The sequence below is a fragment of the Aspergillus eucalypticola genome (assembly GCF_003184535.1).
Source record: "Aspergillus eucalypticola CBS 122712 chromosome Unknown BO83scaffold_28, whole genome shotgun sequence".
Lineage (NCBI taxonomy): Eukaryota > Fungi > Ascomycota > Eurotiomycetes > Eurotiales > Aspergillaceae > Aspergillus > Aspergillus eucalypticola.
Genome location: NW_020290302.1, coordinates 426,506 through 451,610, shown reverse-complemented (window position 1 = coordinate 451,610; position 25,105 = coordinate 426,506). Strand labels below are relative to the sequence as shown.

The window sequence follows — 25,105 nt, the reverse complement described above, 5'->3', positions numbered from 1 at the left end:
CAAGCGACAGTGATGGCATATACACAGGCAGGAGAGAGAATATGGGGATATGAAAGGAGTCAGAAAAGAGAGAATGGGTCCTTTTGATTCACAGGTATGCATCGTCGGCGTCCCCCATGGCCGGCCGATAGATCATACCCCGCGGTGTCGGAGAAAGAGGCGGTCCGAACTGTTGCTGGGGTGATGTATCTGGAAACCAAACCGGATAAACATCCGAGCGTCGCTAGAGAGCTGCCAGTTCTCCCCAACCTTATTTATCTACTCACTCGTTCTCCATTATCCTCTTCCAGCTCGTCATCTAGACTGCTTTCTCCTCTATAGACTCTCTAGGGCCTGACTATGACTTTGTAAGGCACGATAGTCCTGATAATTGCCTGCAAGCCTCGTTTAGCTCTTTTCCTGTCGCCAATCACTGTCAATTACATTTTTCTCCATGGCCTCCAAGACATTGGAAGCGCGCCTCGAGCGCCTTTCCGTCAAAGACGAAAATGACAGCGGACACAATGGCGGCGGCTACCCGAAACCTAAGGTATGAGTCCTGGAGTACGCCTTGTATAGTACATGGCCTGTTAATGCCGTACATCAGAGCTCCCTATCAACAGCCATGTCTCTTTCGGGCCTTGGAGCTGCAGGGCAATATAGCGGCTCCAATCGATCCAACCTGCTGAAGCTGGCTCTTCAAAATACCAATGACAACAAAGTCAATGCCATGAACGTTGCTCAGTCCCCTACAAAGGGCTCCCAGAACACTTTACCGAGTCGCAACCTAGATGAGAATGGAGAACAACGACACCCAAACCCGCTATATGAGCAACCGGCACCCAAGAAACTGCACCTTGGAATGTTTGAGATCGGAAAACCTTTAGGAAAAGGAAAGTTTGGTAGGGTGTACCTGGCCAAAGAGCGGTCCTCTGGTTTTGTATGTGCACTCAAAGTCTTGCACAAATCTGAGTTGCAGCAGGGTGGAGTGCAGAAGCAAGTCCGCCGGGAAATCGAAATTCAGAGCAATCTTCGTCATCCGAATGTTCTAAGGCTTTATGGGCACTTCCATGACAGCAAACGGATCTTTCTGATTCTTGAATTTGCCGGTCGGGGAGAGTTATATAAACACCTTCGCAAGGAACATCGATTTCCTGAATGGAAAGCTGCTCAGTACATCGCCCAAATGGCTGCTGCTTTGAAATACCTCCACAAGAAGCATGTCATGCATCGTGATATCAAACCCGAAAATATCCTGGTCGGCATCCACGGGGAAATCAAAATAAGTGACTTTGGATGGAGTGTACATGCACCCAACAACCGGAGGCAAACAATGTGTGGAACACTGGATTACCTGCCTCCCGAGATGCTCAAGCCGGGCTCACAGGACAATTACTACAATGAGAAAGTCGATCTGTGGAGCTTGGGTGTCTTAACCTACGAGTTTCTTGTTGGAGAAGCTCCCTTTGAGGATACCCCTGTTATGACACAGAGGCGGATTGCAAGAGCGGATATGTCGGTTCCATCATTCGTGAGCCCTGAGGCAAGGGATCTTATCAAACGGGTATGTGAGGCCCAGCCGCCCCTTAAGGAGTAATTGCTAATGCCTTCTAGCTCCTTGTTCTGGATCCTGAGAAGCGAATCTCTCTTGATGAAATCCAGCGGCATCCCTGGATCCTTAAACACTGTGTTAAGGATGAGCGAACCGTGAAGCGCAGTTCTGGTTCTGCTTCGTCGAAAGATACCAAATAATAACGTAATACTTATGCATTCATGGCGCTTTGGCGTTGAGACGTGTGTCTTCTCTGTCACTTCAACCAGTGGCCTTCTTGTGATTGGGTTTCGTGCGGAGTGCGTTGAGCATGCTGGAGTTCTATGATTATCTGCTTTTTGCGGCGTCCGGTCCTTTGGCTCTATTATTTAATGATATATCTTTGCAGGTGGCGTAACAAATACTATATACACATGAGTGGCCTTTATCGCAGGATTGCAGCGCTCGAAAAATAGTAGTATCATCGGTAGATCTCGTCGAAGGGTCGGGTGTCTCTAAAACAGCTGTCCCATACTTCATTTACAACCTTCTCTGCATGGGCTTCATCCTTGCATGTTGGCCTTGCTCGTACAGACAGGATAGCTCTTCTTCTAACACACTCTTGATGCTGCTGTGTAAACTTCCACTGGCCCCTCCGGAAGAACTCGCGCGCCCACCGACATTCACCGCTGAGGGAGCTGGCTCGAATCTGTCTTTTGCGTCAGCCAATGGCTGCCAATTTCAGGTGATTATGATCTTGGGAGAGTTCATACCTCGGTACAAGCTGCGTGCCGCAGATTGTTCATCCAGTCAACTTTGAATCTGAGGTGATCGTAGGCATGGACCATTTCATGAGCCATTGTATCCTCCAGATGTCCCTGGTCCTTCATCTCGTTTGCGCAAATTAAAATACCATAATCGGGGTCGAAGCCTCCAGCTTTTCGATTGGTACATCGGCGACAATAAATATTATGGCTATGAAGGTCTCCCCCAAGCTGTCGAATGCTGTCACTCATGAATCGGATTATGGGACCTTGTGATTCCTTGGATTAGCTGTAACCCTGACTAAGTACCCAAGCCCTGGGAATCCGCGAAGAGGCAAAGGGAAATAACTTACTGAACTGTAAGAGATAATCGCGCTGATCCTCGCAACGTTTACAATCGGCGGCCTCATTCCGGATATCCCGAGCAACACGGAATTGTTCTTTCCCTTCATCTGTCATTCGCCCTGCTAGGATGGAGAAGATATTGCGCCATTGCGTCCAGGTATCGTCGCCCGGTATGTAGCCCGTATCCTGATTGCCGGGTTTCGAACCGGTATTGGGAGCCTCTGAAGCCGACATTTCGCCTAAAAATACAAGGACGAGAAGCCAGCGCAGTGAAATGGATACGAAAGAAGCGCCGCGGAAAGATCGTCCTGGCCGATTCCGCCATCAACTCTCCGCATTGGCGGTGAAAGATGTGCCTGGCAAAAAATAGATATTCCCCGGAAAATCACACACGGCAAATGGGATGCCCGATCGAGCTACAAAGACTAGCGCAGCCTGTCTGACATCGTCGCGTCTGGGAGGGAGGTCGGATACCGCCAATTGCCAGTGTCGCCATCAGATGGGTGATTCTGTGAACAAGATTCCTGATTAAACAACTCCAACTCCACTTCACAATGGCTTCCAAACCTCTCACGATCGTTATCAAGCTAGGTGCGGGGTATCCAACTACAAGCCCGGGCATTTACTGTTACAGATTCGCTAACATCCATTGTGGTTACAAACAGGGACGAGTTCCATCGTGGACGAGAACACCCATGAGCCTATACTGTCGATATTGACCTTGATTGTGGAAACTGCCGCCAAACTTCATCGCGACGGACATAATGTCGTGCTCGTTTCATCCGGAGCTGTCGGCGTCGGTCTACGGAGAATGGATATCGAGGAGAGGCCCAAACACTTGCCCCGTATACAGGTAATAAGACACATAATGCTACGGATCGCCAGATATCCAGGAGCTGATATATGAACTTTAGGCTTTGGCAGCGGTTGGGCAATGCAGACTGATGAGTCTTTGGGACGGTCTTTTCTCGCATCTCCGTCTCCCCGTCGCACAGATCTTGTTGACCAGGAACGACATTGCGGATGTAAGTGTTCATTCTGGTTCCTGGAGTTACGTTTCATATCTGACACCGGTACAGAGGACACAATATCTCAACGCTCAAAATACCTTCGCACAGTTATTTGACATGGGTGTGATCCCCATCGTCAATGAAAACGACACTCTCGCAGTCTCGGTATGCTTCGGCTAGTTGTTCTATGAAGCAAAAAAGCAAAGCAAAAGCTTACTCTAACTAGGAAATCAAATTCGGTGACAACGACACACTGTCGGCAATAACAGCAGCTATGGTCAAAGCCGACTACCTCTTCTTGATGACGGATGTCGACTGTCTATACACGGCTAACCCACGCCACAATCCGGATGCGAAGCCTATCGAGGTCGTCACGGATATTTCATCTTTGGAGGCTGATGTTTCGTCTGCCGGATCCTCTTTAGGGACAGGAGGCATGAGTACCAAGATCGTCGCTGCCAAGTTGGGAACCAGTGCGGGCGTGACCACAATCATCACCAAAAGCTCCAAACCGGGTAATGTTCATGAAATTGTCAGATACCTTCAGCAAATGGAGCAACTTGACCTGGGGTCCGAAGAGTCTTCAGGCTCGCCAGACTTGCCCACTCCGCCCCCACTACACACTCGATTCATTCCCTCGGAAACTCCGATTCAGTCTCGGTCTTTCTGGCTTCTTCATGGCCTGAAACCTCGAGGTACACTATATATTGATCATGGCGCTTATAGTGCTCTCCAAAAAAAGGCTGGCTTGCTTCCGGCAGGTGTTTTAGGGGTGGATGGACATTTTGGCCAACAGGAAGCAGTGCGCCTGGTTGTGGTAGAGAAGATCTCTCCAGACGCTTTGAATGGGGAGTTCCTTCATCATGGCCAGGAGCCGAAGGAAGTTGGGCGTGCCCTAGTCAATTACGGCAGCAGTGAAATCATCCGCATCAAGGGCCAGAGAAGCACACATATTCAGTCACTGCTTGGTTATGCAGATAGTGAATATGTGGCTCTTCGAGAAAACATCTCTTTCACACAAAATAACGATAGTCCACGTCACTGAACGCAATGCTTCTAACATTCTGCTATCTTGAGAAGGAGAAGGAACGATCGATGAGTAACAGACAATTATATAATTAGAATTGCATATAACAAAAGTATAGGCTAAACAATGGAAGAGACTAGAGCTTTGCTTATTTTCCAAGAATTTGAACATACATTATGGTATACGTAGTAGGCTTAGTGATTCCGATAAACTTCAAGAGGCCAGCGTTGAACAATATAGTAACCACTTTGGTGTAAACATACATAGCTGGGAAATGCCTGGAGTTAGGTATAACTCGTATTCCTGAGCTCTAGTCTGCCAGTCCGGAAACGCCACATACAAGCCATCAAAATGTAGGAATATTGAGGCATAGGACAGGGAGCGTACTAAGTACGGAGGAAGCCATGGAGTGATCGAGCAACAAGTATTGACAGTCCAGACCTTACAAGCCAGAATCGTCATACGTCTCAATCTTTCCATCTTTCGAAAAACCGCTTCATTTTAGTATCTCCAGCATGTGGTGCAGGAGAAGCCTGTGGAAGTGAGTGCCATTAGCCCAGTTTCGCAAACCTTGAGAAGAGAAAAACAGAATCGCTTTTGACAAGACCCAGCTACGTTATACTTACTGTATTTTCAATGCTAACGACGGAGTATGTTTCTGAGGCGGACAGTGTCATCTGAACGGTAGCCTGAGGTAGATAAGTTGTAGCAACGGAATACGCGCTCGTTGGATATTGGGGTGTTGGTGTTCCCGCCGGAATTGTACTTCCAGGCTTCTTAGCCATGGGTGCGTATCTTGTAGGTCCAGTCTGCAACTGATAGGGAATCGTGAAGGGCCCAGCCACCTGTCTCTTTCGTAGTTCTTCGTGATTGTCATCCTCAAGGCTCGAAGGGAAGGAGTCTGTAGGGTACATGGCCGAATGAATTCCATTTAGGACAGTCGGTGAGAATGAGCCGGTCATGTTCGTGAGGGTGAAGCGATCCGAGTAGTTGACAACAGAGGTTTCAGGACCAGAAGCGGCAATCCTAAGAAAGCTGCACGAGATGCAATCGTCAGCAGTGAAAGACTTTGACAGGTAAGATTGGAACCCTCTGTCGTGTTTCTTGGGAGCATTGCAGGAGGGCTTACTATGCGTTCGCATCATTGCCGCCAACCTCGGGATCAATCTTGAATGAAACTGAATTGCCCCTGGTAAAGAGCGCGTCTTTGACGAGGAGAGCTACATTCTCCTGTATCGAAGATCTGGGGATTAGTAGGGTTTGAATCAGGGGCGAGAACATTGATAGAGCGCGCACATTGGATCCTGCTGTGTCTCCGCCTGCACAAAGATAGAGGTCATACTGTACGAGGGAAGCAAGTCGAGGTAATGCGCCAGAGTCCCTCCAGTGAGCAGTAACCACATCCCCAGCTCTGATGACCGTACCGGCTGCTGGTTCGATGAACTCGATATCTGCGAAAGCAGTTGGGAGAAACGATAGCGCAAAGTATACTACTGTGCGTCCGAGTCTCATCATGGGAAGAGCAAGAAAGAGGGGAGGAAAAAGAAACACAGATGCCAGAAAAAGCGAGCGTGGACAAGTAAATCAAAAGAAGGAAGATGGCCAGAGATGTCTGTTGACACCCTCCCGTCACCCCCTGCAATCAACGGCATGCTGGGAAGCCTGCTGTGCTACCGAAGTATATACCTGTATGTCCTAGTCGGGAACTATAACGCACGGGCCATGAACCAGGCATCAAGGCATTAAGGAATCAAGGCAAGCACCAGCTTCGGCCAGAATCCCGCTCCGAAGGTGGCATGATCCGTCTGGCCCACCCGCTTGCTGGTTTCGTTGTCACCGCTGCAATCTCCAGCAACCAACAAGCAACAACTTGGACGTCAGCCAATTTCTGGACAGGATCACAGCTCCTAGGCTTTGGTTTACTGATTGGCTGCGTCAGAATTGTTGCCCTAACCAGACTTGGGGAAGACGAGGGACAAGAAGTTCTGCGCTTGCGGATTGGTAGCTTCTTGAATACGTACTGCGGAGCTCGACCTGTTCATGCCCTACACAATCAATCCCTTTTCACTACTCACCGGATAAGTGAAGAACCCCTTTGCATCAGTCCCCCGTGCTTCACGTGAGCATCTCTGAAAGATGCAATCTCATGCGAACTGGAAGACCCTTGAGGGAATAGCTACCAGTCTGCTTGACGGTAGCCCCATTGCAATTGCAGTCACAGTCTTCATTGCATTTGGGCTACCCATTCTGCTGCACCTGATCTTCTACCGAACAGTTGCTTCTCCACCCTCCAGCAATTTCCTACTCCTTGGTCCCAGTGGGGCTGGCAAGACCGCTCTCTTAAGCCTGGTATGTTTAATCTTAACTTGGCCTTGCTTTGTGCATTCCCCTCTCCACCCCTCCTGCCCAAGTTGTACCTTGTGCTAACAGTCTTCTTTCGTCTACAATAGCTTGAGACTAAATCATCACGTGTTCCTCCCAAAGACTCTCGGCTTACACATACCTCGCAAACGTCTACTGTAGCTACCATCAGCCTTCCCGCCTCCATCCAGACCGCTTCGAACCGCTACCGCTCTGTCAATGACACCTCCCTGAAGGATATCTCCAAGAACCCTGTCAAGTACCGCGTATGGGATACTCCGGGCCATGGAAAGCTGCGGGGATCCCAGGGACTTGCGACATTGCTGTCCATGTCAACGTCTAAGGATGTAAAGTCCAAGTTGCGCGGAGTCCTCTTTATGGTCGATACGGCTGCTCTTGTCGAGGCTGAGACTCTGCGAGATACAGCTTCATATCTGTATGATGTGCTATTAGCCCTCCAGAACCGAGCCCTTAAGAAGGGCAAGAATTCCGCGAAAGCAGCCTCGGAGATCCCCGTTCTCGTGGTGGCCAACAAGCAAGACCTTTTCACTGCCTTACCTCCAGGGTCAGTGCGTGAAAAGCTGGAGGCTGAGATTGACAGAATCCGGAAGTCCAAGAGCAAAGGTCTCATGGATGCTAGCGCTGACGCTGGAGTTGATGAGGGCGAAGACGATATCCTGGGAAGTACTGACACTCGGATCAAGTTTACCTTCCGAGGCCTAGAAGATGAAATTGGTTTGACTGTTGACATTGTCGGTGGCGCAGTCAAGAGTGATGAGGAGGGCAACCTCGGGGCCGGCGTCAGAAAGTGGGAGGAATGGATTGGCCAACGCCTCTGAACTGGATGTTCGTATATTACTTGGGCTAGTGACAGTGCTACTGGCCCTAGAGATGGGACGAAACGATACGAGAAATCTCTCGAAAAATTGCATAACTCCTACATACAATCCAGACACTCCATATAAGCCCTATGCGCCGGAACGATCATCAAGAGCAGAAAGTGAACCCTAACTATCACGATATACCTGGAATTCAGCCAAAAAGGTTCGATGACCGTATTGATTCGGACGGATACATCTCGGAGCAGCTGCTATCAGGTCTCTTGTTGCCAATGAAGGCCCAGATGCTCTGTCACCTTGGTATCTATCCAATCCTGTACGCAATCAGAAACGCGAGGAGAAGAGGCAGGGTCAGAGAGGGCAGAACGTAAGAATACGTACCCAAAGGTCGCGGGCGAGAACCGGGTCATTACCAATGTCAGTCGTTGCGTCTGGCTTGGCAATAGGAATGTAGTATTGGCCGCGAATACCATCAACACGAATCTGATCACTTGTAGCCAGATAGACGGCGGTGGCGGCGCCGTCTTGTGTACTTTGCCCAATGATTGAAAAGATATAACGGAAAACTGCACCGAGAGTAGTTCCTACATACTCGTCCCAGGCTTTCCATTGCTCTGTGACAATGTTCCCAGGGAAGAAAACATTCACGTAGATATTGTTAGCGTTGGGGCCTTCTTGCTCAATTCGACGAGCGAGTTCTCTCGTAAAGAGAATGTTTCCCAACTTGGAACGACAATACCGCCAGAAGCCATCAATATATGGATGCATAGGCATCACACGTGTAGGCGTGGTAAGCTGGTTAAAGTCCAAGGTACGGCATACCGAGTGCAGCGATGAACTAGTGACAACAACCCGGGCTTCTCTGGATTGACTATGCTGGTTTGCTGTGCGCTTCAGAAGGGGTAGGAGCAGGGTGACCAATTCCTGGTGGCCAATGCAGTTTGCCGCAAAGACCATTTCCACTCCTTGGGGTGATCGTTCGTAATTGGTTGTGACACCAAGGCCTATAGAATGTGTTTAGGAATCAATCGATGATTGCCGCTAGTTCGTAATACGTAGTATAATAGTGAAGGGGGTGGTATAGAAGAAGGTGTCGTACCGCCATTGCAAATAAGGATATCTAGTCGTTCTGTTATACTTCTGACCTGAACTGCTGCATCCTTCACAGCGAAGATATCACCCAAATCACATTGGACGAAAGTGACTCTTTTGTCGTCCTTGCCTAGGTTGATATGACGACGTTGCCATTCTTCTTTGGCTGCTAGGAATTTGTCACTGTTTCGACCGAGGACCAAAGCTCTGTCTATATTATGAATAAGAAGCTGGGCGGTGATCTCTGATATAACATTATTCAATTAGAAAGGCTGATTCAAGGCTCTGCGTGGAAGGAGAGACGAAATTGCAGCGATGACTAGTAGGGTAGAGTAGAGTTAGTTACCTCTTCCTATGCCTCCGTGACCACCCTATTAATTGTCATGTTAGCGATAGCCTTCTGCAGGATTATGATATTTTGATTTCTCGGTTATACTGCAAGTCTTTTATACATAATTCGGTAAACGAACAGTAGACATACTGTTACCAAAGCCACCTTCCCGTCCAACGGTGGTGTGTCCCGTAAGAAAAATTCTCTATAGGTGAATATTCCTGTCATTATAAATGTCTAGTAGTATCCAAAGGAAGAGAAGATGTATAGTTAAGAGGGAGCTCCATTGCTGGCCATCCTTTGGGGGTACAATTGGGATTCATTGTTAATTAATATCGAAACCGGTGATTTGAGTTACAGAACGGTGGACCGGAGACGTCATTCTGGGCCTCTGTTATATACGTCAGTCCTACACACATGTCAACATGCGCCAACTTAATGGTAGTGTTTAATTGCTCGTTTGACTTGAACTATCTAGCTTTGTCCCAAATTAACTCCATACCGCCCATGGCACAGCCTTCGTTATATGACTGGATGACTCGAGAACTGTGTGCCGGAGGGCATCCGCCAAAAAAAAAAAAAAAAAAAAAAGAAGTGAAGATATAGTTGATACTCTCCAGATCATAGCATACCGGTTGAAAAGCCGAGTTGCAGTCGCTAGGTTATTATAATCTTAGTTACCCGAGGTGCCATTGTTGTCGTTGTGAAGCATCCAGGTGAGGAGATCGACCTTGGTCGCCACCGCAACCGGCTTCATGGCACCTTGGTCGTCTCGCTCAGTAACAACTGCCGCGCTGTTCCATTCAAGGAATCGGTTGAGAACGCTCAAAGGCGTATCCATGGTGATCTCCACAAATTTCCGATCTCTAATATGGGGCTTCGCATTAGCACTACCGTTCTGGCCGGCCTGCGAGCTGGCAAGCCCCATATCTCTGGGATCGGTGACAATTTCCGGGATCTTGCTGAAATCGAACATAACATCAGCAACCGGGCTCTTCCCGGTAGCACGTCCATGGGTCAGCCGGCTGAGAACATTTCCAAGGGTAAGCAGTCCGACAAGCTTCTTGCCAGAAGGAGCAAGAACGGGAAGTTGGTCGAAACCTCTGTCGCGCATCATTTCAATGGCAATTTCACAGGGGATGTTGGATCGGACTGTTGTGATGGGCTTCAGTCTCAGGGCCTTGACCTGTGAGCCGGCGAAGGCATCGCTCTTCGCCTGTGGCTGTAACGCCGGGAAGGATGTGGGTTCAGGGGTCGATGACAGAAGACCATTCGCAGCGAGCCAGTCGTCATCGGCAAACTGTACTAGGTTAGAGGACTCGTCAAAAACAGCCTAAGAGTACATGAAGCCTTACTTTGGTAAGATAACTTCTGATGCTGTCGGGCAGGACGACGACAACCACATCATCCTTCTTGAATCTGTTATCCTTCGCGGCTTGCGCCAAAGCGGAGATCGCACTTCCACTGCTTCCACCAACAAGAAGACCTTCCTCGGCGATTAGCCGCCGAGAGTATTGGAACGACTCTTTGTCGGCGGTCTTGTACCACTTGTCAACTGCCTGGCGATCCAAGACATCGGGGATGAAATCATATCCGATGCCCTCGACCTTGTAAGGCTCGTTCACATGCTCCTCGTTCAGCGCAGCAGGAAGTGCCAAGATAGATCCATGGGGGTCTGCTGCAATGACTTGGATATCGGGGTTGTGCTTCTTGAGGCCGCGAGAGATACCAGTAATCGTTCCACCAGTGCCAGCACCGGCGACAACCGCACTAATCCGACCTTCTGTCTGAGTCCAGATTTCCTCTGCGGTTCCAAACTCGTGGGCAAGGGGATTGTTCACGTTCCCATATTGGTCCAGAATGTGCGCATTGGGAAGCTCTTTCTCTAAGCGCTTTGCCACGCCAATGTGAGATTCCGGGGAGTCGAAAGCCGCTTCGTTGGGGGTACGGATGATAGTAGCATTCAAGGCACGCAATACGGACACTTTCTCGGCGGACATTTTTTCAGGCAGAGTTATAATAGTCTTGTAGCCTGCATACTCCGGGAAGATTATTAGCCGAAAAGATCCCCAATGTAGAGATTCTGGATCAACCAACCCTTGACGGCCGCAACAAGAGCTAGACCGATACCACTAGTGATAGGAAATCATACACAAATTAGAACATTCCCTTTGAAAACATCTGCGTGATTTGCGCAGCGGGACCTACGTGTTACCGCTAGTAGGTTCGATCAAAGTATCGCCAGGCTTTATGCGCCCAGATCGTTCCGCTTCTTCAATCATGCGCAAAGCGATGCGATCCTTCACGCTCCCGCCAGCATTGAAATATTCACATTTGGCGTAGACGGTGGCTTCGATTCCCAAGCTGCGCGGAATCCTGTTTAGCTTAACCAAGGGAGTATTGCCGATATTCTGGGTAATCGTATCAAGGGCCACCGGAGGACCGGCCGGGGTGGTTTTCGTGGACATGGTAGGTATCGGAGAGAGCTGATTTTCGTAAACTGGGTTAACCGTGAAGAAGAGGAGTTATGAAGAGCAATTGAGGGCCGTGTGCGACTATATTAGGGGCATCAGAAGTGAGGAAATGAGACAAGAAAAAAGAAAAAAAAATTTGGCAAGGCAAAAAATCTCGTAACAGATTGGTGGTATACCCCTCCTCCCGACGGTAGCCGTTTACGATGTGCCAGTGCCACCCAACCGCATTCGCCATATCGCTCGAGTTCACGAAATTCCTGCGCAAGCACCACGTGATCGCTGCATGGGTCTGACATGTAAAGTTAGTAACTAGTTGGGCTACATGAGATAATGTCATAGTTAGGAGTTGTCGTCATTAGAGGCTTGGAGGATGGCAATTGTTCACTTGACACAGAAGGATTATGATAACGGGCGATCTCCCTCATCTCATGGAATTTAGCTTCTTCCATTTCTTCCACAACTTGGTGGAGGCAAGGTGGGTATTTACACGCACCACCAATCAGAAAACACACCCCCTCATGTAAGTACCATGAACAGAATATCTACCTACCTAGAACCATAATCACATTCTAGACTTGTAGTAGATAGCAGATCCCGGAAGAAAATAAGGTACTCCAATGGCCACCACATGACGACAAGTCCCTACTTCTGTACTTTGGATATAGAGTATCTACGTAGATCAGATCAGCAGGACTGACCCCTGTCAACTTATTTTAGTAGATAGAGATGTGTATGGGTAAGCCTTGAATACAACATCGGTGATGGAATACTAAAAGGCATTTTGACATTCTTTCCTTGCAACCAGCAGTAGCATACCTTCCAGTCCCGAAGAAGGTACTTGACGAATTAAAATGACGTCTTCTATCTGCGGGGAAGTTCTCTCAATACCTCAGTAAGTCCGTGTGGAAGATAGGCATTGCATTAGCCTATATTCTTATTTTGCTGTCAGTGATCGAAATAGAGAGTAAGTACGTAAGAGAGCAGGAAAGAGGACACTCGGAGTGACTGCTGTGTGGCAGGCACTAACAATGTCATCACTTAGGATACTTGGGTTAAGGGCCGCGGGTCCTGTCTGGGCCCCTGATCCAGGACGGCGGAGTCCTATTTAATTGTTTAATTTGCCTTTTGTCGCAATTCCGGTTCCATGCTGGGGTCTGTTCTAGGTTCCACTCTTTTACTCTACTTACACGGCGTGTACTACTACGTACATTACTCTCAATATATTTGCTTTTTCAAATCTCGATGAGTCCTTCCACTGCATCCTCCATCCCATTGATACTTGCATCCACATCAATTGAATAGTTGTAAGTAAGAAAGGGTTTAGTGTTTACTACCATCTATATCGTTGTGTGTTAAATGAATGCACGATTATAGATTTCGAAGGAGGATATAAGCTGTGTCGCGACTCGAGACATTGTCAAAGCCAGACAACTGCCGGGAAGTTTGCGGGAGCCCGCCCAAGCTAGGCCCTGTTTACCGCTTGCTCTCAACCTTCGGTGAGTCCCCACCCTGGAGGAGGCGAGCTGCAGAATTCGACGCGAGTCAATCGTGGCTGTGTATCCGGTATCGACAATGCGTGAACCGGCCCCTCCTTGGAGTAACGACTCCTTAGGATACAGAGCCCAAGGTCATTAAGCCAGCATGGTTGAGACAACCGCGTTGTCAGAGGATACAGCAGATCTCTCTCAATACATACTATATACTATGTATAACTAACACGGGAGACACCGGCCATATCCGACAGAATAGGAGCAAATAATGCTCTGGAGCTTACAGCGGGATGATAATCACCCAGCAGCTGACGGGTCTGTTGACAGCTTATTTTTTTTTTCCTGGGTGAGCCTTTAACAGCTCACCTGCCGAAGCGCCACGGCTCCATCCAGAGGCCGCACTCCGATGCTCATAGGCTCGCCAAGACCACAGCGTGGGCACAATGTTTCGAACTTGGACAACCCAAGGGTAAACTAAGGAACTCGGGGATCGCCTCAGCTGAAGGGACCCAATTCTCCTGAGTGTCTGTCTTCGCATATGCACTCTGGTGATGTGCAGCGAAATACCGTCCAGTGTTTCTGTAGAAGTCCGAAGGATGGCAGTCCGCAAAAGCTGGCATACAATGCTGCCCATATGCCATACTGTGTAAAATCTTGGTTGCACTGCTTGCATGGATCAAGATCTCCAGAATAATCGCGATCATGATTAGCGGGAAATAAAATATGAATGATGTTCGCTGAAGGTGGTCTGGTCTACATATTAACTTTTCCTTCATGCAGACAGTCCCAGCCCCAGAAATTCCCCTCGTGTCTTTCACTTTCTACTAAAGGAATAGTACACAATGACACTCGTCTGCCACATCTGCAAAGCCAAGCATATTCAGCTGAAACTCCTGTTATTCATATTTTGTTTTTTTCTACCTTTCTCCTAATGCTATAGATCCACAGTTATTATCCCCCGTACATAATCTCCGGTGTCCATGCACACTATCTTGCTTGTCCTCTACTCCCGTTCTCTTTCGTCTATCCTTGGCTTTGGGCCTCAAGTCACCCTCTGACTATGCCCATGTGTGCCTGAGCTTACTAGAGCATGTATGCCGGGATAACCCAGCTTTGCTTTATCTCACTATTGGTTTCGTTGAGGGATTTGTCTACCTTGCTCTCCAAACATACCTTATAGAAGCCAGTGTCCGACCAGTAAGAGCTTGATTCTGGCCGATCATCGAGTCAACCAACTTCGCATTCCCCCAGACAATGGCCTCCAACAAGGATGGTGGCCGACGGAGGTCACGATCTTCTCAGAAAGGAAATCCTTCACAACATGATGGAATTTGGACACCGGATGCTACGCGATCGGCTTCGAAGTCGCAGAGCGGTACAATACTACCGACTCACAATGAGAAAGGACACCGACGGCACCATAGTCTGTTTCGGATCGATACCGCTGGAGAAAGTGGGAGAACTGGCGTCCACCCACTTCACTTCCTGCGCGTTTGTTTTCGGAGTACCTGTACTCTTTCCATGCTGGTGAACGTCCTCTGGCCTTTCGTCCCAGCTGCGATTGCACTTCACTTCGCTCGACCGGATCTTCATGTTTGGGTATTTGCCCTCAACTATATCGCAATGGTACCTTCAGCGAACTTGCTTGGCTTTGCGGGCGGCGAGCTAGCCAAAAAGCTGCCCAAAGTATTTGGCGTCCTGCTGGAGACGTTTCTCAGTTCTGTCGTGGAAATAGTCCTTTTCATGGTCTTGATCCACAAGGACAAGGGAGGCAATCTGATCCCTGTCATCCAAGCCGCCATTCTAGGCTCGATCCTGGCAAACCTCCTTCTCTGCTTAGGCCTATGCTTCTTCTTTGGAGGCATCGGGCGAGAAGATCAATCATTCCATGAGGCCGTCAGCGAAGTGGGCTCCGGACTCCTTCTAGTGGCGGGGTTCGGCCTTCTGATCCCGAGTGCTTTCTATTCGACTTTAAAAAGCAATGCATCGCATACACATGTACCAATCTCGACAGAAACACTGAATCAGTCTACACTGATTATCAGTAGAGCCACAGCCGTCATACTCCTAGTGGCTTTCATCATGTAAGTTGTCGTCTCCCAAAACACGCCGATAACTCCTATTTACTCATATGTCCTAGGTATCTGTTCTACAACCTCCACAGCCATCATAGCATATTCGACGAAGTCCTTGAATTCGATGAGCATCTGGATGAAGATCGTGAACAGGAAATGAAGCGCGCAAAGCTTACGTTGATTGAATGCTTTGTGGCTATTGCAATATCTCTCGCATGCGTCTGCATGTCGGCCGTCTTCCTGGTGGAGGAAATAGAGGATATTGTGAATGAGAGAGGTGTATCTGACAATTTTATGGGCCTTATTCTTGTGCCACTTGTTGAGAAGGCAGCAGAGCACTTGACTGCTATTGATGAAGCTTGGTAATTACAACCGTTGGTGACTGCCCCCAATCTTCCTTGCTGACCTGAAACAGGGACAATCAGATCAATTTTGCACTCTTTCATTGCCTGGGTCCCTCAATCCAGACTGCGCTGTTGAACGCGCCGCTCGCAGTCATTGTTGGCTGGGGTATTGACAAGGATATGGGTCTGAATTTCGAGATCTTTATGATTGTTTTGCTCGTTTTGTCCATCCTAGTTGTTGGAAACTTTCTTCGAGATGGAAAGTCCAACTATTTGGAAGGAGGGCTCTGCGTTCTGGTCTATGTTATTATCGCCGTCACTACATGGTACTATCCTCAGATTGTAGCGGAGGGTGAGTCTGAGGCGTGAGAGACGAATTGGACTGACTCCGCTCGGGTGGGTACCGGGGTATCAACAGTTCCGATATCGTAATGTATAGATAGTAGTGGGTATTCTATAAACTCCCCTTCACTCACGAGGTAGGTATTGGTGAATGGACAAAGCCTTCAGTAGACCTGGGAGTCTGTATTTGATCATTACTGTTTGATGATGAAAGTATCATAATCTAGCGCTGTTGCGTAGTGTGATGGAGTTCAATTTCCCAAAGTGGGAGGGAGGCTGAAGTGGATTATTTGTTGAGGTTGTCCTGAGGCGGCAGCAGAAGATTCCGCGCGGAGCGCCGACAAACCATCATCACGACCCAACCGCAGCAATCATTCAATGGACCCATCATCGACCGTTATCTCCGCTCTCAAAGATCGCGAACTCTCGATTAATCGCGATCAAATCAAGTCCGCCCTCGTTGAGAGGAAAGAAGGTACTGAGATTGCAAAATGGCTGACGGAGCATCTCAGTACCGACACACTGTTGTCGCAAGAGGAGCTCATACTGTATTTCCAATCCCGCTTCACAACGGATCTTTCCCAGTCACTAATTGCTTTGGTTACTATTAGGTACTCGAAACTTGAAGAGTCCGGTGCCTTGCAGAGCCTTTTCACCAATCCTAATCTCAAAGCAACTCGCCCGCTTGTGGATGATGACCTTCGACGCGCGATTGAAACACTAAACGCCTCCACGGCTGCAATACAAAGACAGACCAAAACACTAGCATCGCAGTACGAGAGCTTAAACAGATCTATCACCTCGGATGATGAACTGGGGCTCAGACAAAATCGGGACAATGCACGATTGCGCCAGAAGCATACGTCAGAAAGACAAAATCTAGCTGCCGCGGTAGTGGTTCCTTTTCTTGATTCAGTCACAGAGCTTTGCTGAGTATATTACACAGTCCAGTGACTTGGCTCACGCATTGGAATCAGAGTTGAGAGGCGTATCTGAGCAAGCTTCAGCAGACGCCAAGAGGATACTCTCGTCTCTGACAGCTCGATTCAAGGAAGATGATAGGTTGATCGCGAACCTGGAGAGGCTAGCATCCGGGATAGAAACGAGTCAACAAGAAGAGAACAGTGCAAAGATAGCTTTGGAGAGATGTACTGCCCTTGCTCAATGCCTTGCCGATGAGATCAGGTGTCGACTCGATCGGTTATATCTGGAATCGATACAGGCAGGACTAATGATAGCGCGAACTGAGCCAGCACCCGCTGAAAATGAGCCATTGGCTGCGCTGGAGGAAGAACTTGAATCCCTCTATCCCGAAATCGAAATACTAGCTGAGATGTCCACGAAACAACAGTTCGCCGAACCTATAATAGGCGAGTTAAGCAGTCACCACGAGGAGCTGCAAAATGCCTCACATGAAACGCTGGACTATGTAAGAGACGGGTTTTCCCCTCCCCATCAATATGCCACACTGACACCGTCCAGGTTTTGGACGTAGTATCGGAGATGACATCGTCTACAAATGGCCTTGTCAAGTGCCTGCAGGACAGGGAGTCTTACTGTGGAACTCTGGAAGCTATCGCTGCTGCGCACCGATCAGAGATTGGCGATATCTTTTTGAGCCCGCCTGTTAACAGGAGAGAGTCTTTGAGACGTTCCTCTGTACAGCCCATTTCGGTTTTTACTTCAGCACAAAAAGACAATCGGCTCCATGATTCTCAATCAATAGCGAAAGTGTTACGCCGAGTAGGATTATCTTTGGATTCGGTGCTCCATGCAGACGAAGCCAGTGAATGCGCAGATAATCTAAAGGAGAAACGATATCAGTTGACTGAGAGCCTAAATGACCATGGTATTGCCGCAGACTCGCCGCTCATGGCTGAGTTACTCCCGACAGACCGGGCGATCCAGCTTCTCTCCACTTCTTTGCACGCCGATTCTGAATTCGAGACCTCACTTGCAAATCTGGACCACCAGAGGAAGCTCTGTAATCTCGAAGACGATTTGAAGAGTGTTCAGAAGGGGCTTGAGGGACTCGACATGAGCGTGGTTCATAGAAGAGATAGAGGGCAGGAGAAATTTGTGGAGATGTGGGGTTCGAAGGCCGTGGACGATTGAGTCCTGAGCGGCCTGAACATGAAGATACGCTGTGCGCGCCTGCTGTTGAAATGCCACGTCTACTGGAGGCACTATAGATAATTGCGCCACCGTATTTGTACTGCGGGAGTGTGGTAGGTACTAGGAAATATCCTTAATGCCATAGTTGCTTGATAGGAGGCAAACCGCTCATGAATATCGTAAGCGACGCATGTATCTGGGTATTTGCGCCGCTTGGCTGGCAAATTCGGAGCTCCTTTGTTTTAATGAAGCTAGTATTTCACACTCTGCATGGAAGCAGAATCGATTGCCTGTTTTGATAGGGTAACGAAAGAAACGGTTGGGTTGAGATCGGGCGCACTAATATCCGGCCAACTCCATTCCTCGCCTTTCACATTCCACCCTGTTAATCTGTACACCTGGAAATCAATCCCTTTCCCCCGTTTATGTATAGTGTTTCAGCAAGCAGGCCTTTCTTGGTGCTTTTTTCAAAGTCGTCTGCGGCTGCCACTGACCGGCTAGTGAGCTGATCTCGACCCCAGTCACATAGGTAAAGTGAGCAACCCAAGGAATGTTTACTGATAGCCGCCCACTGACAGATCGCACAGATGTTTCCTCCCTAGTAGGAAAATTAAGCACCGCCGTGTTTAATTCTAGCTACAGGCTTTTATCTCAGACTACGCAGCCGATTCGCCTCGAATCTGGTGCAGATATTCCAGCATCAATTACATGCTGGGCAGTGTCCCGACCATGCGATACCTATCGGGGAAGTCAATATCCGCCTGTAGGTCCAGGGCCATCTGTGGCATTATTACCCTTGGTTTCCCGACAACGTACAAGGTCTCGCGATGAACAAGGAGAGCCCGTCGACTGTTGCGAGCCTTACGGAGGCAACTAATACAATCCGCTCTTCGAAAGAAGATGAATCAACATTGGGGTCCAACTACCCAAATGATGTCTTCCAGATCTCCCCTACGGCAGCACTGGGTCTGCTCTGCACAGCTATTGAAATGCTTGTGGAATCGTCAGCAGAAGAAGTGGGTTATTCCCGAGGAGCTGCCGTTCCTGTCCCCGGGCCCCTGGTCCACAGCGACAGTATATCTAGCGGGGAATCTACGCCGATAAGGGTCACTGGGTTATGTCGCTCCACAGAAAGCTACGATGAAGCAGGTCGTCACCTAAAACAGCAGAGTGTGCTGTCAAAACGATTCTCTTCGAAACGCCAGCCACCGATCACGCTGCAGGAGTATTTGCTGCGTATGCACAAGTTCTGCCCTATGTCTACAGGTGTTTATCTGGCTACAAGCATGTACATCATGAAAATGGCGACTATTGAACGGGTGATAGTCGTCAGCCGGAAGAATATGCATCGTCTGGTGCTTGCTGGACTTCGCGTGGCGATGAAGTCCTTGGAAGACCTCAGCTATCCCCATAGCCGCGTTGCTAAGGTTGGAGGTGTGACTGAGCGCGAACTGTCGAGGCTCGAAATCAGTTTCTGTTTCCTTGCGGATTTCGAACTACGAGTCGATGCAGATATGCTCGTCGACCAAGTAAGATTACTCCGACAAATAGGCTGTTGCGGGGATCCCCTCCGTTGAAATTAGCCTTGATACGTTCGTGGAGCGAACATAGACACTTTGATCTCCCACTAGGCGAATGTGCTTTGGAGAGGCCTGCAAGCGCCTTGGGGATGGCGATGGCCTTGTAGTTCTTGATTGACTCTGGAAAGGTCCTCCGCAAATTGGTCCGGGGTGATTTGTGGGGCACATGGTTGGACTGTGGCCTTTCAACTTGAGCATCATTTATTTCTGGGATACTCCACTGCGTATCTACTATGAGAACGCCAAATCGAAGGACTTTTCTTGCTTCCGATTTTGGAGAAACAATCTGTGTGCACGTATTACAATGCGGCTGCCTAACCGCCCCATCAGTTAGCGACTGGTGTTTTGTACTAGTGAACTAGACAGCTGGGCTGAGTAATGCCTGTCGGGCGCAATTCATTTTTATACTGACTGACGGACGAAAGTTCTGTTCTCAGGGTACGTTAGGCCCTCTACCTTCAAGATGTACCTGTATCTCTAAGGACCGGGCTCTCGAACAGTATGATAGTAAGAAGATTGCGGAGTACCATGTAGAGTCTCGTTCTTGTCGGGGAGTTCGTGTTCGCATTAGTAATAACGCAGGGAAGTTGTGGGTAAATGTAGACCACGTCGCGAAAGGCGGAGTGGAAGGACGATCCGTCAGCCTTTCGGGAAGGGAGAGGCTCATCCCCGGGGCTTGCCTGCTGCGCCATGGTTTATTGCTGATACACTCAGCTGTTCTTCCGCCCCCATCTAATTTTCGGTCTTCTTTTTCTTCATCACAGCCTCGAAGGCCACCATTGCCTTTCTGAATACGACAGTACCGGCTTCAAGAAATTCCTGTTCACTCCGCAATGCTCCTTTGAGTTGGGCTCCGCAAGACTACTCAACTGACTCGTGACCGCCGAACGCTTCAACGACCACGTCCCTTTTTTTGCGGCGGCAATTCTCTATCTCCCCTTCCTCTCTGTCTAGTCCAGGAACAGTTGCGCGCGTGCTGGAGTCAATCTTGATATAATCGCGGTTATCATTTTGAAATGTCTTCCGGGACTCCGAGCAGCAGCAGCTCTGCTGGTTTGGGACAAAGTCCGCACTCTCTCCCCAGCGGCAAAGGCACCACCACTCCCCCAAAAGTGACCCAGCATGATGCGACCGTTGAACTAAAAGACATGAAACCGGAACGCGGTGGTGTCAAGGGCTCGATCCCCATTGGTGAAGATGTCATGCAGATTGCCCGTATAGGAGAGATCGCAGTAATGCAGAAAATGTTTGATGAGAAGAAGTCCCACCCCAACTATAAGGACGAAGAAGGAATCACCCCGTTACATGTGCGTGTTACCGATATGTCTTTCGCACTTGTCTTTTGTATTGAGTCCGAACTAACAATGCTACATTCCTCTTCTAGTGGGCCGCCATCAACAACCAATATGCCATGTGCAAGTTCCTACTAGACTCTGGCGCCGACGTCAATGCGAAGGGAGGCGAATCTGTTGCTACACCCGCGATGTGGGCAGCTCAACGTTGCCACTATTATATTGTGCATCTTTTGCTTCAGCACGGCGCGGACCCTCTTCTTACCGACGTCCAAGGCTACAACATCCTACACCTAGCTACTATCGACGGGAATGCCTTTCTGCTTGTGCTTTTACTTCACCAGGAGATCCCGGTGGACGTTCCCGATCAACAAGGTCATACAGGGCTGATGTGGGCGGCATATAAGGGATTCCCCGCCTGCGTGGACCTATTCCTGCGCTGGGGCGCTAATGCCAATGCCGTTGACGACAGCGGCTTAACTCCCTTACACTGGGCTCTGGTCAAGGGATCGTTGCCTTGCGTTCAGAAGCTCATTGAATATGGCGCTGATAGGTTCGCGAAGACCAGGGATGGTAAGACCCCAGCGACGGTAGCGGGCGAAATGAATACCACGCGTGTGTGGTATCGTGCTCTGGACGAGTGTGGCTATGACTTCGATGGGAACACGAAGGTTCTTCCCTTCGGATTGACGCCTTGGGTGCGGAACAAGAGCACCATGTCTAAGTTTTTCTTCTTGTGGCCTTTCTTGATGATTTTCGTAGCCGTCTGGGTTCTCAGTAACTTGGTTGTGTTCGCTGCTATCCCTATTATGATCGCAACAGCTTATGGACTTCAATGGTTGGCCCAGAAAGTGGCCAGTCAAAGCATTTCAGAGTATAGGATACTGCAAAAGACGGTACGTCAGCGCTTACCCCTTGCATCTTCTCTCTCTGTTCGTCACTGATCCGCAACCCAGCCTTACCTGTCGGGCGTTTTTGCAGGCTCTTTGTTCTGGGTTGGTGTGAGATACATCTTCTACGTGCTGCCAGGTGAGGGCTTTCCCTGCTCTTCATATATGTTTTGAATCCGATTTCCAAGGGGATTATGCGAAGCCCCAGCCAAGAGTTTACTAATAGTCACTTTACTGCCAGCCACATATACCACAAATCCCATATCGAATATCTGTTTTGCTCTGTTCTTCTCAGCGACAACATATTTCTATTTTACCGCGATGATTGAAGATCCTGGGTTTGTCCCCAAACTTGGCAGCAGAAACCAGCAGCGAACAGTTATTGCAGAACTTTTCGAGCAGTGGAAATTCGACGAAGAGAACTTCTGCGTTGCGTGCATGATTCGAAAGCCTTTACGGAGCAAGCATTGCAAGCGCTGCGGGCGCTGCGTTGCAAAACATGACCAGTAAGACTCTAATTAAGACTGGAGTTACAAGCTCAAACATTGACATCCTGAATAGTCACTGCCCGTGGATTGATAACTGCGTAGGCGCCAACAATCTGCGCCATTTTGTATTATACATCACGTGTCTTGAAGCGGGTATAATTCTTTTCGTGCAGCTGACATACTCCTGTAAGTATCAACTCCTCCTCTTCTTCTCCGGATCAAAGACTAACGGCTAGTACAGACATCAATGTCTTGCCAGCACCCGTCAATGCTACCTGTAATGTCATTAACGATGCGCTGTGCGATTTTGTACTTCGTGATACATTCACCCTCGTCCTTGATGTGTGGGTTATCATTCAGCTGGTCTGGGTTACTATGCTCTGTGCTGTTCAGCTTGTCCAAATTTCGCGGAATCAGACGACATACGAAAACATGAGGGGCCATTCGATTGACAGAAGCTACCCAAGCTCTCGTGCTTTTGCTTCGGCTTTGGCTGCAGGAACTACCTCACTCGATGCTGCTGGCCTTTCCTCTGCTGGCCAGGGACCGAATCCAGCTCTTGCCCATGGCCACCGGCACCGGAGGGGCGGTTGTCTGAAGCAGTGGACTTCCCTTCTCGGCATTGATGCCTTCTTTGCGACAGCAAGGGATGGGTTGCGAGATGGTCCACGTGCTTCTCGGGCGAAGAATCCCTTCTCTCGAGGTGTAGTCACCAACTGCCGGGACTTCTGGTGCGATCCGGCTCCATACTTTGGACAGCGGGAGGCGGGATCTGGCATGCTCGGTGGTGAACCAATCAACTACAACCAGATGTACGAGATGCCGTCACGTATGCACAGCGGCGGAAGATATCGGAGCCTGGCAGACGAGGACCCGGAACGGAATGCATAGATGCGTTCTTGTGTCTTCGATTGACTGACCATTTAGGGTTCTCAATATGCCCTTCAGACGACCAATAACTTCCGAGGAGATCTTTCGATCTTCTATACGCGATCTAATGAGTACCGGATGAGCCCTTCCTTCTGATGATATGTTTGACTGGAATAGATGGTCATGGTTGGGGTTTTGACCCTTCATGCCCTCACATTATCTTCATGTATTATCTTCTGCATATAAAGATCATGACATATTAGTAGATATTTTTACTTTAGACCAAATATAACCTGGCAGATTACTGAATAGCATACATTGCAGGCTAATCTATCCAACCGGAGAAAAAGAAGTGGGTGTAATCATCACCTTGCTATGAAGCTAGAGGGTGCTTTTCGAGCTGACAGGGAATGGTATAAGGAAACCCAAGGAACTTGTAGCCCATAATAGCACAATGCACTGAGTTCAAGAACTGAAGGAGTGGATAAAAACACACACAGAGAGAGAGAGAGAGAGAGAGAGAGAGAGAGAGAAAGAGAAAGAGAGAAAGGCTGTAATAATAGTCAGTGGAGATCAGGATGAGGTTAATTGACCGTAAGTAAGTTAACGTACATACAGCGTCTATACAAGATTCATACATACGAAGATAATCTCCACACCCGCGCCCCATACGAAACCAAGCTTCTGAAGCCGAAAAAGCCGATGTCGCAATAATAAAAATTACAGAGTATACATGCATCTATGCATGTTATGTATGTATTCTTCGTTTTTCTTCCGTGTTAAAACCTTGGAGAAACTGTTTTCACTTTGGAGTAAGGGGAATGGGAATGATTGGTCTGAAACCAACCTATTTTTCGTCTGGTTGTGGCTTTAAAACCTTAGACCAAAAGTCAAATTGTCACGCTAAGATCTTATCTCGGCAGGAGCGGTTTGATTGATTGATTTGATTGTATTTTTGCTGGACGAAGGTAGGTGCCCTTTTTGACTTCCAGACTTTTGTGCTCCCAGAGCCGTTTTTTGAGTCGTGGGGTGTATGTCTTCTTTCTGCCTTTTCTTTTCTCCGTAGGTAGATTAATCAAGTATGTTTCTATCTACATCGATACCTAGATCTAGCCCAAGTCCAGAAATTCCATCTAGGCAGACAACCACCTACCTAACTTCCCTCGTAAGTAACCGCAAGCCTGTGCGGTGGGTCTGTCTGTCTAGCTTCCACACACACACGCTTGCAATCCCGGACTTTTCAATTTCATTGGGTATATTATGGTACAAATGTCCCCGGGACCACTCTTCGTCACGACCTGAAGCTGGGTTCTCTTAGTTAGTTGAATAGAAAGAGTTTTAGTGGCACCAAGTTACGAATTAATATGTGATATGATCCATGGATCACGGATCCAATATATTATTATCTGATTGAAGCGGTCAGGCCACCGCTTCGTCAAAGCAAGTGGGCTGTATGGTTTTTTATTTCCATCTGATAATGAATTGAAGAAACCATGGATCCATGGAACGGTAGGTGTTGGGCTGATTGATTAGGGCAAGGTGGTGAGGTGGTTGAGGATGGGTTTGATGTTTGTTTCTTATTCGCTTTTATGCAGGGGGTATGTATATAGGCTACAGTGATTGTTGACTCCAATTTTGTTGGTTGTTTTTGTTCGTTACGTATTATATGGTGAACATGCGTCTGTATTATTAACGACTAAGTTTTCTGCTTCTTAGTATGTAGAATATAAATCCATGCATCAGATGATCAGGGTCTTGTACCTTTTTTTTTCTTCCCTTTTTCTATTCATTGTTTCCGACCTTGCTGATCTCTCGACATCCCACGGATGATATTCCAAATAAACTCGTGTGCTTTTTGTTGGGTTG

General features: G+C 48.5%; 10 protein-coding genes across 10 annotated transcripts; 6 read left to right on the top strand and 4 right to left on the bottom strand.

Annotated features, from left to right (window-relative positions):
- The first annotated feature begins 263 nt into the window (after positions 1–263).
- Positions 264–1,957, top strand: BO83DRAFT_345496 (aurora family serine/threonine-protein kinase). The gene is made up of 3 exons (XM_025528752.1): positions 264–529; positions 587–1,543; positions 1,594–1,957. The coding sequence occupies exons 1-3, from the start codon at positions 434–436 to the stop codon at positions 1,729–1,731; spliced, it is 1,191 nt and encodes a 396-aa protein (XP_025384418.1). The 5' UTR covers positions 264–433; the 3' UTR covers positions 1,732–1,957.
- On the bottom strand, positions 1,928–2,895 carry BO83DRAFT_345493 (mitochondrial inner membrane protease ATP23). Its single transcript, XM_025528751.1, has 3 exons — positions 2,628–2,895; positions 2,284–2,543; positions 1,928–2,219 (listed from the first exon to the last, which is right to left on the bottom strand). Exons 1-3 carry the CDS (start codon positions 2,851–2,853, stop codon positions 1,992–1,994), a joined length of 714 nt encoding a protein of 237 aa, XP_025384417.1. The 5' UTR covers positions 2,854–2,895; the 3' UTR covers positions 1,928–1,991.
- Positions 2,896–3,030: 135 nt separating this feature from the next.
- BO83DRAFT_124581 (glutamate 5-kinase) lies at positions 3,031–4,971 on the top strand. The gene is made up of 5 exons (XM_025526052.1): positions 3,031–3,210; positions 3,285–3,472; positions 3,534–3,644; positions 3,699–3,794; positions 3,856–4,971. Exons 1-5 carry the CDS (start codon positions 3,174–3,176, stop codon positions 4,672–4,674), a joined length of 1,251 nt encoding a protein of 416 aa, XP_025384416.1. The 5' UTR covers positions 3,031–3,173; the 3' UTR covers positions 4,675–4,971.
- Positions 4,755–6,310, bottom strand: BO83DRAFT_381603 (putative beta-1,6-glucan biosynthesis protein (Knh1)). Its single transcript, XM_025532025.1, has 4 exons — positions 5,953–6,310; positions 5,786–5,886; positions 5,283–5,691; positions 4,755–5,189 (listed from the first exon to the last, which is right to left on the bottom strand). The coding sequence occupies exons 1-4, from the start codon at positions 6,166–6,168 to the stop codon at positions 5,124–5,126; spliced, it is 792 nt and encodes a 263-aa protein (XP_025384415.1). The 5' UTR covers positions 6,169–6,310; the 3' UTR covers positions 4,755–5,123.
- Positions 6,311–6,792: 482 nt separating this feature from the next.
- On the top strand, positions 6,793–7,856 carry BO83DRAFT_321415 (signal recognition particle receptor subunit beta; the record flags this gene model as incomplete). The annotated part of the gene is made up of 2 exons (XM_025527852.1): positions 6,793–7,005; positions 7,107–7,856. 2 exons carry the CDS (start codon positions 6,793–6,795, stop codon positions 7,854–7,856), a joined length of 963 nt encoding a protein of 320 aa, XP_025384414.1.
- A 254-nt stretch (positions 7,857–8,110) lies between these two features.
- BO83DRAFT_402116 (putative short chain dehydrogenase/reductase) lies at positions 8,111–9,507 on the bottom strand (the record flags this gene model as incomplete). The annotated part of the gene is made up of 5 exons (XM_025533509.1): positions 8,111–8,170; positions 8,238–8,860; positions 8,956–9,192; positions 9,295–9,319; positions 9,430–9,507. The coding sequence occupies 5 exons, from the start codon at positions 9,505–9,507 to the stop codon at positions 8,111–8,113; spliced, it is 1,023 nt and encodes a 340-aa protein (XP_025384413.1).
- A 341-nt stretch (positions 9,508–9,848) lies between these two features.
- On the bottom strand, positions 9,849–11,747 carry BO83DRAFT_368420 (cystathionine beta-synthase CYS4; the record flags this gene model as incomplete). Its single annotated transcript, XM_025529824.1, has 4 exons — positions 9,849–10,579; positions 10,635–11,311; positions 11,377–11,411; positions 11,488–11,747. 4 exons carry the CDS (start codon positions 11,745–11,747, stop codon positions 9,953–9,955), a joined length of 1,599 nt encoding a protein of 532 aa, XP_025384412.1. The 3' UTR covers positions 9,849–9,952.
- Positions 11,748–14,866: 3,119 nt separating this feature from the next.
- On the top strand, positions 14,867–18,119 carry BO83DRAFT_402113 (hydrogen/calcium exchanger domain-containing protein; the record flags this gene model as incomplete). The annotated part of the gene is made up of 6 exons (XM_025533508.1): positions 14,867–15,327; positions 15,384–15,680; positions 15,734–16,027; positions 16,373–16,867; positions 16,956–17,433; positions 17,487–18,119. The coding sequence occupies 6 exons, from the start codon at positions 14,867–14,869 to the stop codon at positions 18,117–18,119; spliced, it is 2,658 nt and encodes an 885-aa protein (XP_025384411.1).
- Positions 18,120–18,557: 438 nt separating this feature from the next.
- Positions 18,558–20,113, top strand: BO83DRAFT_411031 (putative cyclin-dependent protein kinase complex component). The gene is made up of 2 exons (XM_025534271.1): positions 18,558–18,653; positions 18,707–20,113. The coding sequence occupies exon 2, from the start codon at positions 18,947–18,949 to the stop codon at positions 19,694–19,696; it is 750 nt and encodes a 249-aa protein (XP_025384410.1). The 5' UTR covers positions 18,558–18,653; positions 18,707–18,946; the 3' UTR covers positions 19,697–20,113.
- A 1,956-nt stretch (positions 20,114–22,069) lies between these two features.
- BO83DRAFT_124358 (DHHC family palmitoyltransferase) lies at positions 22,070–23,436 on the top strand. The gene is made up of 3 exons (XM_025526051.1): positions 22,070–22,387; positions 22,443–22,555; positions 22,611–23,436. The coding sequence occupies exons 1-3, from the start codon at positions 22,203–22,205 to the stop codon at positions 23,258–23,260; spliced, it is 948 nt and encodes a 315-aa protein (XP_025384409.1). The 5' UTR covers positions 22,070–22,202; the 3' UTR covers positions 23,261–23,436.
- Positions 23,437–25,105: the final 1,669 nt, after the last annotated feature.